The sequence below is a fragment of the Hemiscyllium ocellatum genome, chromosome 14, assembly GCF_020745735.1.
Source record: "Hemiscyllium ocellatum isolate sHemOce1 chromosome 14, sHemOce1.pat.X.cur, whole genome shotgun sequence".
Classification (NCBI taxonomy): domain Eukaryota; kingdom Metazoa; phylum Chordata; class Chondrichthyes; order Orectolobiformes; family Hemiscylliidae; genus Hemiscyllium; species Hemiscyllium ocellatum.
The window spans coordinates 66,714,643-66,731,281 of NC_083414.1; the positions used below are offsets into that span (position 1 = coordinate 66,714,643).

A 16,639-nucleotide genomic window follows, 5' to 3' on the forward strand; every position below is an offset into this window, starting at 1 on the left:
CCTTACTAAAATCTGTATAGACTATATCTACTGCCCTTCCGTCGTCAACCTTCCTGGTTACTTCATCAACGAATTCTGACAAGTTTGTGAAGCGTGATCTCCCACGCGTAAAGCCATTTTGACTACTCCTAGTCAAACTCTGTCTTTCCAATGCATATATGTCTTATCCCTCAGAATTTTCTCAAGTAACTTACCTACCACAGATGTGAAGCTTACTGGTCTATAGTTCCCAGGTTTCTCTTTGCAGCCCTTCTTGAATAAGAGATTAGTGTTGGCTGTGTACATTTGAAAACTAACATTGTGCTTTCAGATGTATTGCATTTTGGTGAACGAAACCCAAGACAGGACTTATATAATCAATGGTAGGTCCCTGGATGGGTATTGTAGAACAGAGAGACCTAGAGGTTATGATGATACTGTCACTTCGATTAGATTCCCTACAGTGTGGAAATAGGCCCTTCTGCCCAATGAGTCCACACCGACCCTCTGAAAAGTAACCCACCCAGACCCATTCCCCTACCCTATATTTACCCTTGGACTAATGCACGGTGAGCAGTCTAGCACAGCCAATTCACCTTTGGATTGAGGGAGGAAACCAGAGCACCCAAAGAAAACCCATGCAGACACTGGGAGAATGTGCAAACTCCACACAGACGGTCACCCAAGGCGGGGACCGAATCTGGTCCCTGGCGTTGTAAGGCAGCAGTGCCAACCACTGAGCACCATGCTGCTGAAGGTTATTTTAACAAGGTTATTTTGTCCTTGATTTTTTTTCAAGAGAGGTGATAAAGGCAGAGGTGCCGAAGGATCTGGGAAGAGGCTAGTTTAACAATGGAAAGGGAGTGGCCAGTTCTGGTTCAAGTTCCTTCTAGCTTGTTTTATCTGTAGCAGTCATTAGATGAGCGTCTCCAGGGAAGCTGCAAGCTTCAGTAAAGAACTCCTCTGACCTTCTTTTGAAATCTCTTTGGATGTTGTTCCCTCCTGCCTGTAAGAATCTGTATTTGAATTTACCCTTTTACCAAGGGGTGTGTTTAAGATATTACTGTATTGGAGCAATTAATTAGTAATATTTACTGTATCTAGTCAGCTAAGTTTTTCCAGTAGTTAAGTTTTTCTAAATTTGGTTTTCTTTTGTTCATGTTTCAACTATAGTGTTTAAATAAATTCTGTTTTGCTTAAAGCCAAGTGGTTTGACCAGCTGCACCACACCTGGGATATCCACTTCACATCTGCCTTTAAAATAAGAAAAAGTTAGGGTCTAGGCTATCTTCTTAAAATATTTTGAGGGCGTCTGGCCTGATTAAAGTTAAGGTACATAATTCCTTGAAATTTGTGTCACAGGTAGACAAGGTGGTTAAAAAGGCATTTAGCACGCTTGCCTTCTTTGCTCAGATCTTTGAATATAGCAGTTGAGACATCATGTTGAGGTTGTACAGGATGTTGGTGAGGCCTCTTCTGGAGTACTGGTCACCCTGTTATAGGAAGGATATTATTAAGCTGGAGAGGCATCAGAAAAGATTTACTAGGATTTTGCCAGGTATAGAGGATTTGATATAAAAATAGACTGAAATAGAGATGTTCATCACGGAAACAGACCGTTCAGTGCAGCCCGTCCATGCCAACCAGATATCCCAACCCAATCTAGTCCCACCTGTCAGCACCCGGCCCATATCCCTCCAAACCCTTCCTATTCATGTACCCATCCAAATGCCTCTTAAATGTTGCAATTGTACCAGCCTCCACCACTTCCTCTGGTAGCCCATTCCATGTATGTACCACCCTCTGTGTGAAGACGTTACCCCTTAGGTCTCTTTTACATCTTTCCCCTCTCATCCTAAACTTGTGCCCTCTAGTTCTGGACTCCCCGATCCCAGGGAAAAGACTTTGTCTATTTATCCTAGCCATGCTCCTCATGATTGTATAAACCTCTATAAGGTCACCCCTCAGCCTCCGACGCTCCAGCAAAACAGCCCCAGCCTATTCAACCTCCCTATAGCTCAGATCCTCCAACCCTGGCAACATCCTTGTAAATCTTTTCTGAACAGTTTCAAGTTTCACAACATCCATCTGATAGGAAGGAGATCAGAATTGCACGCAATATTCTAAAAGTGGCCTAACCAATGTCCTGTACAGCCGCAACATGACCTCCCAACTCCTGTACTCAATACTCTGACCAATAAAGGAAAGCGTACCATAATGGAATTTTTTTCACTAGAGCGTAGGAGGTTGAGTGACCTTATTGAGGTTTATGAAATCATGAGGGGCATAGATGAGGTGAATGACGTAGTTTTTATTCCCCTAGAAGTTGGAAACTAGGGGCAGGTGAGAGGATTCAGGGTGAGCTTGCCAGTTGGGTACATAATTGACTTCATAGCAGGAGACAGAGTGGTTGTTGACGTTTGCTTTTCTGACTGGAGGCCTGTCACCAACAATGTTCCACAAGGGTCAGTTCTGGGCCCTCTTTTGTTTGTCATTTATGAGAATTTAGAAGACATGGTGAGTGAGTTTGCGGACAACACTAAAATTGGTGGCATAGTAGACAGTGAAGATGGTTTTCTAAGACTATAAAGGAATCTTGATCTAGTAGCTGAAAAATGGCAGATGGAGTTCAGTTTGGATAAATGTGAGTTATTGCACCTACAAACAGGTCCTTGGTAATGTTGTAGAAGAGAGAGGGACTTGGAAGTTCAGGTGTATAATTCTTTGAAGTTTGCATCACATATAGATAGTGGTTAAAAAGAGCGTTTAGCATGCTTGCCTTCAGTGCTCAGTCCTTTGAGTGTAGGAATTGGCAAGTCATATTGTGGTAGTACAGGACATTGGTGAGACCTCTTCTGCAGTATTGTGTCCAGTTGTGGTCGCCCTGTTATAGAAAGAATGTTATTAAGCTCGAGAGAGTTCAGAAGAGATTAACCACATGTTGCCGGGTATGCAAGATTTGAGTTATAAAAAAAAGGCTGGATAGGCTGGGAGTTTTTTCACTGAAGGTTTATAAATTTATGAAGAGTGTAGATAGGGTTAATGGTAGGTGTTTTTTCCCTAGGATGGGGCATTTCAAGTCTAGGGTGAATGGTTTAAGGTGAAAAGAGAAAAAAATGTAAAAAGACATAAAGGAAATCTTTTTCAGAGGTTGGTTCACGTGGAATGAACTTAGAAAGTCGTAAATGCAGGCACAGTTACAATGTTTGAAAGACACGTGGTAAAGTATATCAATAAGAAATTTTGGTGAGATATGGCCCAGGAATGGACAGGTGGGACTAGTTTAATTTGGGATTGTCTTTGGCATGGACTGGTTGGACTGAAAGATCTTTTTCAGTACTGTATTACTATGTCTCTGTCATCAAGGGGTAGCATGTGGATGAGAACTAGGAGAGGGCCAAAGTTGGTCTTTGTGGACAATCAGAAATAATAGTGGGAGGAAGAAATGAAGCCATTGCAAGTGATATCTTGGCTCCAATTAGATAAGAATATAATCAGTTCCATTTTAGCTTTTCACTTTGATTCTGAAGAGGACCAGTCTGATCTCTTGCAGTTTTTTAAGTGATGACTATGCGTCATTAATCAGGAGGCAGAAGACCTGGGCTAAGTATTTACAACCATCTTCAGCCAGTGATGCTGAGTGGATTATCCATTTTGACCTACTCCTGAAATCCCCTGATGCCAATCTTCAGAGAGTTCAATTTACAGCATATGATATCAAGGTATTGACTAAGAGCAAAGAAGGAGGACTGTGATAAAATAGAGGTCAAGGGAGATTAAACGACCAACAATTTTGTGATGGAGCAACCAAAGAAATGTGCTAATGTTACAGTGTGGATACAAAGTTTGTGTTCAGTACAGATTGTTAAACAAAAAAAACAACTGAATGGAACACAATGAGAAACAAGTTGAAGACTGACTCAGCCAAAAAAGGTTTTTTTAAAAAAAAGAGCAAAAACATTTTGTTATTCCTGTTTCCTCCCCACTCCCAATGACTTAACAACCCATAAATTTCTACATTTCTGATGCAGGGTCATTGACCTGAAATTTTTCTCTCCTCAGATGCTACCTGAGATTTCCCACCTTTTTTTTGTTCGTATCTCATACCTGCTTTCTGGGCTGGCAAATGCAGGAGAGCAAAAGCTGTTATCCCCAACAAGGACATGTCTCTAGCACGATTACTGGAATGAGACATTGACAACCCTAATGGGATGCAAAGTGGGAGTTAATCTCATGAGCCCTATGTGAGCTAACTGCCTGAAGATTAGATCGGATGTCCTGGGGAGCAGTGAACCACAAGGTGGCTTTGTGGAGTTTGATGAAAATAGGGAGGAGTTAGCTGTTTTTCAGAATTCTGAATTTTTCGGTTTTCAGAATAGTGACAGTTTAATGGTGAAATTTTTAAAAATCTTACTGGAGAAGCAGACTTCTAACTAAGAACGTGCTTGGCCACGTCACATCTGAGTGACATGCATCGAGTGGGTGTCGACATGGGGGCATTCAGAGAAACCCCAGGCCTGTCGGTGCTTGGCCAGGGCCCCCCCCCCCCCCCCCCCACATGTCGCATCTGAGTGGCACTCATCAAGGGGTGCCAACTTGGAGGCACACACAGAGGAACCCAAGCCTGTCGGTGCTTGGCCACGTGCCCCATGTCATATCTGAGGGACACATATCGAGTAGGTGCCAACTTGGGTTAAGTGTTTGCTTGTCAAACAACCTTGTCAATTAGAAAAAAACTTCACAAAAAGACTTTTGGATTTCGGAGCTTTTCAGTTTTTGGATAAAGGATCTTCTACCTGTACTGTAGTTTGGGACCATTTTTGCCTGTTTTAGATCATACATCTTTTCTATCGATTTGGATTATGTCATATCTAAAACTGTTACTTCTTAATAAGCCAACTTTTTAAATTTCTATACATTCTTTTGAGGATAATCTGTGGCTCCTGAAGTCTAAATCTTGCAAACAGATTGTTACAGTGGTAAATATTGCTGAAGCTCTAGTGTAGCCCTTTGTACTGATTTTCATAATTGGCTAAAGAGCTACAAAGTGATAGTGCAGTTTTTTAAAAAAATTCTGTAGTAGTTATACTATGGTAAGTGTGGTGGGCACAAACTCAGTGAAACTTTGAGTAGATATCTGCAGGGTCGTGAAGTATAAAACTGAGCATTGGAGCGAATTAGAATTTTCATAATGCAGTGCTTCATAGCCAAGTGCTGACCTTTCTGTCCATCCCAACTAACCTTTAATTATTTAAAAATCCTCAGTCACATACTGTGCAAAATGCAGATTTACACAGTGAGCGCTGAGAACCTTTTCTATCCATGATGAGATATTAGATTAGATTAGATTAGACTTACAGTGTGGAAACAGGCCCTTCGGCCCAACAAGTCCACACCGACCCGCCGAAGCGCAACCCACCCATACCCCTACATTTTACCTCTTACCTAACACTACGGGCAATTTAGCATGGCCAATTCACCTGACCCGCACATCTTTGGACTGTGGGAGGAAACCGGAGCACCCGGAGGAAACCCACGCAGACACGGGGAGAACGTGCAAACTCCACACAGTCAGTCACCTGAGTCGGGAATTGAACCCGGGTCTACAGGCGCTGTGAGGCAGCAGTGCTAACCACTGTGCCACCGTGCCGCCCTGATATTGAGATATTGCTGCAGTTTTATCCAACTTAAACTTATTTGGTCAACAGTTTGTATTATTCATGCAAGTAATATTTTGTCTGGATGTTTTGTGAAATTTTCCTCCACTTTTCCAGGACTGGATGGAAGCACCTCTGCAATGGATCGGGAAAGGCTGATCAATCAGTTCAATGACCCTCGCAATACTAAAGCTAATCTCTTCCTGTTGTCTACACGGTGAGTGTGGTCTGTGAAATATTGATGGTTTGACTTCAATTGGATGATATTAGTGTGATAACCCTTCCCCTTCTGTCAGACTGTGTCACCTACCAGTGCTGTTGGAAACTGAAGATATACTTAATTTACAACTAGATCATTGCAAAGTCTGTGGATTCACCTTTTGATGTGTCAATGCAAGTGGCCTACCTGTAACTCATCGCTCAGAATTAGCAGGAAGTCAGTGCCAGTTGTTTATCCAGCCTCACGCTCTGGAACTAGACTTTTTGTGGTTTTGTAGCATTATTCTAAATCACGCATTCTTTCTGGGACTGCTACCGTCTTCCCAACGTCGTCTGCCTCAATCTGTTCACAGCTGAATCCTTAAGCATGGCTTTATTAGTCCATACTTAGTGTACTCCTTCCTAATCTCCACCCTTCATGACCAAAATTCTGTATCCTCTCCTGTATGAAGTCTTGTAAAGGCCCATTATTTCTGTTGTTCACTTGCTGGGAGGTATACGCTGTGGTTCCCAGGGATTAGTACGAGGGCCATTACTTTTCATGTAAGTTAATGATCTACACTTGAATGTGCAGGACACAATTTTGAAATTTGCAGCTGATGCATAGAGATTTTGAGGCCATTGAGAGGGAATGGGCAGGTATCAAGACAGATGTGACTCAGTGCAAGGAGGGTGAATTGAGATATTTTGGACAAAAAGTGCATTTCTAAAAGAGGTGCAGGTACAGAGATCTGAGGACATATACACAAATTGTTGAAGAGCAGATTGAGAAAGGGTTTAAAAAGACGTGCAATGTTCTTCGCTTTTTATATACAAAAGCAAGAAAGTTTTGATGAATAAGTGCAAGATGTTGCCAATGTTGGAAATCTGAAATAACACCAGAAAGTACTGGCAAAGTTATTATGACTTAATGTTAACTCTCCTTTTCTCTCCAGCTGTTGCCAGACCTTCCAATTGTTTCCAGCACTTGCTGTTGTTAGTATTAAAAAATTGATGAACCCTTGTAAAACAGTGAACTTCTATTAAGTTGGAATATTGTGTTTGATTCTGGTCATCAGACATTAGGGAGAATGTTAAGGCTTTAGCGAAGATATAGAAAAGATTTGCAAGAATGGTTCCAGGAATGGAGGACTTGAATTACGCGGACAGTTGGAGAGCTGGAGTTATTCTTAGTGAAAAGAGGTTGAGAGGAGATTTGATAGAGTTATACAAAATCATGAGAAGTCTGGACAAAGTGAAGACAATGTGCACTCTTGATGGAAAGGCAGAAAACCAAACAACAAGAACCACAAGGTGAATGGTTTAAAAAAAAAATGCTGAAGGCATGTAGAAAACATTTTTCCAGCAGTGAATTGGTATGTTCTGGACTGCACTGCCTTTCGAAGGGGCAGAATCAATTGGGGTTTTCAAAAGAGGCAACCTCTAAAAAAGTGGCAATTTACAGGACTGTAGAGAAAGGGCAGGGAACTGGGAACTAACTGGCTTATTCTTATGCAAACCAGAAATCATGATCGTTCTGAGCTGTTACCATTCTATGGTTCCTTCTCTAAGTCCTTGCCCAAGGTAAAACACAAGCTATGGCACATTCTTGTTATCCTGAATAGAGCGTAACATGATGGTATTTTGTAAGTGCGATTCCTCACCTTCCTGACACTTCCCTTTCTTCTGCAATATAAGGCTTTTAAAAGCTAGGTTTTACATTACCAGACTCGACCTCTTGAGTTAACCTGACAGGTTCTTCACTTGTGTTCTTAATTGAAGTCGTTATGCAGTAGTTTGTCCCGAGGTTGACAGTGATGCTCAGCTAACTGTGGCTGTTTCATTTCTCTAAAGAGCTGGCTGTTTGGGAATCAATCTGGTTGGGGCCAATCGAGTGGTGGTGTTTGACGCTTCCTGGAATCCCTGTCATGATGCTCAGGCAGTGTGTCGTGTGTACCGCTATGGTCAAAAGAAGCCTTGTTTCATATATCGACTGGTTTCTGACTACACCCTAGAGAAGAAGATCTATGATAGGCAGATCTCAAAGCAGGGCATGTCTGGTAAGAGTGCCGGGTTTAAAATGGAGATTGTTGTTTGGATAAAATTCAACTATCTGAAACGTTTTCTCTCTCCTCCCCCTCCCTCTCCCTCCTGTATGTGTGTGTTCCTTTCCTCCCCTTCACTCTCTTCCCCTAGCATAAGGGGTCACTTTATGAAAACATTAACTGTGTTTTTCTTTCTGAAGATGCTGCAAGACCTGCTCAGTTCCTCCAGTACTTAGTGTTTTTGTTTCAGATTTCCAGTGTCCACCAGTTCTTTGTTTTTGTTATATTATGATGAATTAAGAATCATAGAATCCCTTCAGTGTGGGAACAGACCTCTCAGCCTGACAAGTCCACACCGGCCCTCCGAAGAGTCACCCACCCTGACCCATTCCCCTACTCTATTCTCCTACATTTACCGCTGACTAATGATGCACCTAACCTACACACCCCTGAACACTCTGGGTAATTTAGCATGGCCAATTCACCTAACCTGCACATCTTTGGATTGTGGGAGGAAACCAGAGCACCCGGAGGAAACCCATGCAAATGGGAGAGAATGTGCAATCTCCACACAGACAGTCGCCCGAGGCTGGAATTGAACCCGTGTCCCTGGTGCTGAGAGTCAGCAGTGCTAACCACTGAGCCACCGTGCCACCTCAAAGGTTTTTGATGCAGATCTAAGAACTATTAAAAATAATTTCTGAAGGGTTCGTTCAGTTATAGAAAATAGTACATATTAGTCAATAATCTAAGGTTGAGTAAACATTTTAATGGTGTTAATAAAAAGTTCAATTAATAAAGCAACATCCCAGTTGAAATGGGAACTTTAATCACAGTGGTGGCTTTCTTCCAACTGTGAGATTTGATGGGAATGAAGCAGTTTATTCCCAGGAGGAATTACAGCGCTATTAGGCTGGAACTAGGGTGCTGAAATTGGGAACAGATGTTCAAAGGGAAATGCACGACAGAAATGTGGAGGTTGTTTAGGAAGCAATTGCTGACAGTGCTGGACACGTTTGTCCCACTGAGGCAAGGAAGGGATGGTAGGGTGAAAGAACCGTGGGTTACGAGGGATGTGGAACATCTAATTAAGAGGAAGAAGGAAACTTACTTAAGGTTGAGGAGGCATGGATCAGACCGGGCTCTAGATGGTTACAAGGTACCAGGAAGGACCTGAAAATGGACTTAGGAGAGCTAGGGACATGAAAAAGCTTGAGCAGGTAGCTTTAATGAAAATCCTACGGCCTTCTACACTTACGTGAGGAACAAGAGGATGGCCAGAGTGAGGGTGGGCCCAGTCTGGGATAGTGGAGGGAACGTGTGCCTGGAGTCTGAGGAGGTAGGGGAGGTTCTTAATGGATACTTTGCTTCAGTTTTCACTATTGAGAGGGACCTTGTCGTTTGGGAGGACAGAATGAAACAGGCTGATATGCTCGAACAGATTGTTAAGAAGGAAGATGTGCTGAAAATTTTGAAAAACATGAGGATAGATAAATACCTTGGGCCAGATGGGATATACCGAAGGTTACTACAAGAAGCTAGGGAAGAGATTGCTGCGCCGTTGTCGATGATCTTTGCATCCTGACTGTCCACTGGAGTACTGCCAGATGATTGGAGGGTGGCAAATGGTATTCCCTTGTTCAAGAAGGTGAATAGGGATAATCCTGGGAATTACAAACCAATCAGTCTTATGTCTGTGGTGGGCAAATTATTGGAGAGGATTCTGAGAGACAGGATTTATTATTACTTGAAAAACCATAGTTTAATTAGAGATAATTAACATGGCTTTGTGAGGGGCAGGTCATGCCTCATAAACGTTATTGAATTCTTTGATGACAAAACACATTGATGAAGGTAGAATAGTGAATGTGGTATACATGGATTTTAGCAAGGCACTTGATAAGGTTCCTCATGGTAGGCTGGTTCAGAAAGTAAGGAGCCATGGGATGTAGGGAAACTTGTCTGTCTGGATATGGAATTGGCTGGCCCATAGAAGACAGAGGGTGGTGGTAGATGAAAAGTATTCAGCCTGGAGCTCAGTGACCAGCGGTGTTCTGCAGGAATCTGTTCTGGGACCTCTCCTTTTTGTGATTTTTATAAATGACTTGGATGAGGAAGTGGGATGGTGGGTTAGTAAGTTTGCTGATGACATGAAGGTTGGTGGAGTTGTGGGCAATGTGGAGGGCTGTTGTCGGTTACAACGGGGCATTGACAGGATGCAGAGCTGGATTGATAAGTCGCAGATGGAGTTCAACCTGCAAAGTGTGAAGTGATTCATTGTGGAAGGTCAGATTTGAATACAGGGTTTAAGACAGGATTTTTGACAGTGCGGAGGAACAGAGAGATCTTGGAGTCCATGTCCTTAGATCCCTCAAAGTTGCCACCCAAGTTGATAGGGTTGGTAAGAAGGCATATAGTGTGTTGGCTTTCATTAGCAGGGGGATTGAGTTTAAGAGCCACGAGGTTATGCTGCAGCGTGATAGCGGCCTGGTTAGACCACACTTGGAATATTGTGTTCATTTCTGGTTGTCTCATTATAGGAAGGATGTGGAAGCTTTAGGGAGGCTGCAGAGGAGATTCATCAGGATGCTGCCTGGACTGGAGGGTGTGTCTTACATAGAAGGGTTGAGGGAGCTAGGGCTTTCCTCATTGGAGCAAAGAAGGATGAGAGATGACTTGATAGATGTGTACAAGATGATGACAGCCATAGATGGAGTGGATAGCCAGAGATTTTTTCCCCAGGGCGAAAATGGCTATCACGAGGGAGCATAATTTTAAGGTGATTGGAGGAAGATTTAGGGGAGATGTCAGAGGTTGGTTCTTTGTACAGAGTGTGGTGGATGCACGGAATGCACTGTCAGCAATGATAGTAGAGTCAGATACATTAGGGACATTTAAGCGACTCTTGGATAGCACATGGATGATAGTACAGTGAAGGATGTGTAGGTTAGTTTAATCTTAGAGTAGATAAAAGGTTGGCACAACATTGAGGGCTAAAGGGCTTGTACTGTTCTATGTTCTGTTGGGTGCTAGGTCTTCATTTGGTGTGAGATTAATCTTTGAGAGCAGCTCTGCCGCAAGGGACACTCATGAAGCTGCCAAGTGATGCGGGCTATACTTTCATTGTCTGTGTCTGTTACCAGTGTGGTAATCATACATCAGCCCACAGGAGATGTTGGTAATTTCCTCTTTTACCTGATAGTAACATGCTGGTCAGGGAACGCCTCTGTTCAGACAATGCTGTGCCATTTACTGATGGGGCAACTCGGTGACTTACAGGTGCCACGTCTGTAACTTAGTGCCCTGACACAAAGCATCAAGAAAACTGTGGTCACAGGGCAAAGTGATGCATCACCATCCTGCTCAAACTAAACAACGCTCAACTGGAAGTTAACAAATTTCGCTATGTTTGGTCTACATACAATATGAACTGTAATGTAGCATGTAATACACAGACAAGCAGTGTAGCTACCATCTTTAGGTGATTTGTGAAACCCACATTGAATATCACCTTAGGCTTGCACTGCTAGTTTATAAATCCTGTGCTCTCATTATTTTGCTTATGGCTAAGAAACATTGGTGACTTAAAGTTTCTCAGAGAAGAAGTTTAATAGTTTCTACCTTTGTTGCCTGCGATATATCCTGGCAGAGCAAAATCACATGTGGCACTCCTCTCAAAGGCCGAGTTTCCAGTGGAGTGCTAACACTGAAGGCAATTTTGATGCACCAGGAATATTAATAGGATAAAAGACTGTCTCATGAAAGCCCGAAACGTCATTATTGGTGCAAGTATTCTTGAAGCAAAGCCATTGGCCTTCTACAGGGAATGTGAGGACTGCAGATGCTGGAGATCAGTCCTGGAAAAGCACAGCAGGTCAGGCAGCATCTAAAGGGCAGGAGAATCGATGTTTCAGTGATGAAGGGTTTATGCCTGAAACGTCAATTCTCCTGCTTCTCGAATGCTGCCTGACCTGCTTTTCCAGCACCACACTCTCAACCCATTGGCCTTCTACCTCTGCTACCTGACTGTGCAGACAGTCTTTGGATATGCAGCAGTCGTTCATCCCAGTCTCCAAGTTGCTTTGCCTATCTGTGTATTGAGTGCTGCATTAGGGTTTATATTGTCGTGTCTGTGTACACCAGACGCTAGCCATTTCTAGCAGAGTGTAGCTTGGTTTGATCAGCTAGGGATGCAACATTTTGCCCTGTGGCTAGGGTCTGTTTCCATGCTGTATGCCTCCCTGACTACAGTTTACTATTTGCTTTGAATCAGGGAGAATAAGTTAAAGATGTGGGAGCAGGGTCTAAGCATCTTTGTCACCGAGTTGCCCTGTTAATAAATGTCACAATGCATAGAGGCATTCCCTTCTCAGGATGCTGCACGCTTTTGCTTTCAGTTCAGTCTTGATGAATTGTATAGTGTGTTGTCTCCTTTAGTGTGCATGTAGACTCACGCTGTAACTCCAGGGAAGGCAAAGGTCAGGCTTATGGAAATAGCAAAGAGAGTGGGGACTAGGACACAGACTTATTTCACTTGGAAATGATCAAAAATAGAGCTGTCCAACTGTAGAGTGCAGTGCATAGTGTCACTGAGGAGCAGATGTGACTGAGGAGCTTTTGAACAGCCAATTATTCCCAAAGAGCCTGAATGTTGTTCTGATGGTTTTGAGTACCTTACTGACAACTATGAAAGTAAGAATAATGCTGATAAAGCAATAGAATATTTTGGGGAATAGTAAATCATAACATAATTTTGTTTTAATTCCTCCTTAATAATTTGCATCTCAATGCAATTTATCTGGTTGTAAAACATAAAATAAGTTATAATACAACCATTGCACATGACAACATCCTCATTTCCTTCAAACGAAACTGCTGCATGAGCAGGAATAGCACAAATAAATATAACCGTACAGAAATCCATTGTTTCCACAGCATGGGATTTACCCTTGTGCATTTTTTATTATGAAATTTGGATTCCGCAGGATGAGGGATTTTAGTGGAGGGTAGTGATGCACTTTTCATTAATGATTGCTAGGGTATTGCAGAGTCAGCTGGATAGATGTGCAGTAACTCTCTGCAATGACAGGAATGCCCTTAACTACACCAGTGACTCTTCCCTTCCTGTTTAGTAGCTATGCTTGGACCTCTGACACAGATACCACTTCCCACTGTTGATTTCACAACAACTGTTGAAAGAACATTGAATTCTAAGTAATTCTGTGCTCTTTGTGTTGGTACATTGTTTAAATGATGTGTCCATGCATCGCAACTCTCAGGGTTGGATTTGAAAGTCATTTCGGTTCAAGGATCACACCTGATTTTCGGACTGAGAGAATATTCAGCTCCTGTGATCTGTTGGTGTGTTCTCTTCCATGGTTTATGGAATGTTTGCCATTCCTATGGACTGAGTGACTATGATACTATCACAGGTATTGTTTTTCAGATAAATCAAACTGATGCCCCTTCTGCCCTCTTGGGTAAGTACAAAAAAATCCTATGGTACTGTTTGAAGAAGAGCAAATGAATCTTCTGTTGTTGTAGTTGGTATTTATCTCTTAACCCACCTCACTGAAATGGGTTTCATCTTTTATGCTATTTCTGTTTATGACAACTTGCTTGAACAAATTGACACATCTCCTAAATTACAGCAGTAGCTCCATTTCAAGCATAATTAGCTTACTTTATAGTTATGAAAGCTGCTATGTAAATACAAGTCTTTGTTACCTCCTTTGGCCCTGGATCGATGCTCAGCTGATAGTCTCTAGCTGGAATGTTAATCTAAAGCTACTCTGGTGGTGTCATTGAGAAATAAGTGAAGTAAATCACACGTGTCTACTTGTTCATCCTTATCCCACAGACCGTGTTATTGATGATCTCAATCCAGTGCTGAATTTCACCAGGAAGGAAGTGGAATCTCTCCTGCATTTTGTGGAGGAGGAGCCTGTTTTATCAGATACCAGCATTGAACCAGAGAAAATATGTGATGAAGTAATTCTCAGAGCATGCGCCAAACATAAACAGCTTGTTACTAAGGTATAACTTGTTTTCCATTTGCAAGTCTCAGGATCAGCTAGGAGAGCATTTTCCCTTGGTGATACAGTGCAGCTTGCTGATACAGTGTAACTTGCTGAATAGCTGACTTGTTACTGATAAACACAAACTCGAAGGCTTAATCCTCAGACTGAGCTGAGGGTGGTTGCAGGATAGGTAGCAGAGAAATCGGCCATATCAATTTATGCCCCATTCGTATATAAGTGGGCCATTCAATCCCTCAAGTCTGTTGCTACTCAGTGAGATTGTGGCTGATCTGTGGCCGAACTCCATATACCTGCCTTTGGCCCATATCCCTCAATACTATTGCTTAACAAAGTTTATTTATCTTAGATTTAAATTAACAACTAATCCTGCACTCGCTGCTCTTCCTCTTCCACTCTGTGTCTACAAGTGCTTCCTGACTTCTCCCCTAAGTTGTCTGACTCTAATTCTCGAATCCTCAGCCAGTGGAAATAGTTTATCTTATCTACCCTGTCTTTTCCTGTTAACATTTTGAAGATTTTAATCAGATCACCCCTTACCTTTCTAAATTCTAGAGAAAATGGGTCTGATTAATGTAATCTGTCATAGTTTAACCTCTGAAGTGCAGGTGTTGTTCCTCCAAGGCCAATATATCCTCCCTAAGGTGTGGTGCCCAATCTGCCTACAGTACTCCCAAGTGGGATCTAACCAGTGTTTTGTCTAAGTGCTGCATAACTTGTGCATCCTTGTACTTCAGTCCTCTAGATATAAAGGCCAGCATTCCATTAACTTTCTTAAATATATTTTACATCATTCTGAGGCATTTTAAAGATCTCTGCATCTGAACTATCAAGTCTCTTTCAACATCCGCTATATTTAACTTCATACCATCTAGAAAGTATCCAAATTGGATAACCTCACAACTGCTTATATTGAATTCCATTTGCCAACAGATTTGCCCATTGATTTAGTCAATATCCCTTTGTAATATTAATGCTATCATCTACACTGTTAACAATGCCACCAAATTTTGCATCAACAACAAATTTGGATGCAACTTTCCAGTTTCCTCATTACTGATGTTTTGCTTATTCTATCACCTTCCATATTTTCACATGTAACTTGACCTTTGTAGCCATCTTTGTGCATTACTCTCCAGTGCTTTTCTAGTTTCCTTTTTAAATGCATTTATACTAGTTGCTTCAACTACTGTGTCGTAGCGCGTTGTATATTCTTATCAACCTTTGGTGAACAAGTTTCATCTGAATTTCCTGCTTGGTGATTATCTTTATTAATGATCTTCAGTTATGCTCTTGCTCACAAGTGTAAATGGTCTTTTATCCACTCAGCACCTTCATTTTTATCCAGGGGTTATAACAATAAGTTTTTCTATGTATTTTATCATGGAAAGCTTCTTTTTCTTGGAAATTAACCAGCCTTTGTTCCTGCAGCAACCTTTCCAGCATGAATCATTGCTGATGGACCGCAAGGAATACAAGCTGACCAAGGCAGAGAAGAAGGCAGCGAAGAAGAGCTATGAGGATGAGAAACGGGCATCAGTCCCTTACACTCGGCCATCTTATGCCCAGTATTACCCAGCCAGTGACCAGAGCCTTACCAACATCCCCATCTTCAGCCAGCGACATTGGTATATAAGCACTTCTGTACGGTTTTGCGCGTGTGGCGTAGTTTCTGATTGCACAGCTTCCATACTGAGGTTGATGCTTCAAATTGCAACTGCATGTGTTGGTGTTATCACTCTTCGAATGTTTCCTGCATCATTTTGGGATGTGCCTAACAATCAGTTTGCAAAGCTGCGCTGGACTGTCCCTTTTCATGTCTGCCTGTTGAAGACATGTCTGTCTCCCTCCCTGACAAGTCCTCTCAGTATTGCAGTGGCACACTTGAAGGGGAAAGTGTGGAGTGTAATCCACTGTGAGACGTTTGTTGTTGGGATCACTGGTGCTCACTGCCACCTCAATACCATCTGATGGGTGCTTGGATTCTCCCAAAGCATTGCAGTTCTAGCTTCTTAATGGCAGGCAGAAGGGGTTACTTTAATTTTGTTTCATGTTTGGTACAACATGATGGGTCAAAGGGCCCATTCTTGTGCTGTACTGTTCAATGTTCGATAACAGTTTGCATTCTTCTGGCTGTTTGTAACAAACTGTTGGATCCTTTCAAGGCTTTGCAGCAGATATTTGATGCTCCAGTTGTTTTCTTGCAGGAGGGGCCCAATCAAGGGGCTGGATGAGAAGCCAGTGGCTAGTGTTCGCCCATTGCAGTCAACGCCAATTCCAATGATGCCTCGGCAGGTGCCAGGTGGAATGGCAATACCGAGTACAGGATTTGGTCCTGTGTTCCCAGTCAGTCACCTCCAGCGTGCTGGTGTCGTGGTACAGAAAATCGTCACCACCACAGGTAGGCATTGGCATTCCACACCAAGCCATGTGGCATTCATTTTGTCCAGAGCCAAGCTCCCAATTATGTGTGTGTGTGTGGAGGGAGGGGGTGCTTCCTCAACAATGCTAGCAACTAGGTGTGGAGAATTTCTTTCTAGTTCAGTGCCATTTTATATGGGGTAATGCCACATTTCAACTGTCCCCTCACTCCTGGACCAGTCTGAAAATCTCAACAGTGAGGTTTGGCTTATTCACATTTAAGAATTTTAAAATCCGAATGAATAAATTGATTAGTGAAATAAATGTACGTCAATTAAAAAGTGCTAAGCAGCAGGGTTAA

The 16,639-nt window shown here is 42.4% G+C and overlaps 1 protein-coding gene across 3 annotated transcripts in view; it reads left to right on the forward strand.

Moving 5' to 3' along the window:
• rad54l2 (RAD54 like 2) overlaps positions 1–16,639 on the forward strand; it is a 128,232-nt gene that overhangs the window by 97,955 nt on the left and 13,638 nt on the right. For all 3 annotated transcript variants that reach the window (XM_060835757.1, XM_060835756.1, XM_060835758.1), the window contains 5 exons: positions 5,754–5,853; positions 7,689–7,894; positions 13,740–13,915; positions 15,349–15,545; positions 16,125–16,318. In XM_060835757.1, coding sequence (XP_060691740.1) covers positions 5,754–5,853; positions 7,689–7,894; positions 13,740–13,915; positions 15,349–15,545; positions 16,125–16,318 — 873 coding nt within the window. The remainder of the gene's footprint in view (positions 1–5,753; positions 5,854–7,688; positions 7,895–13,739; positions 13,916–15,348; positions 15,546–16,124; positions 16,319–16,639) is intronic.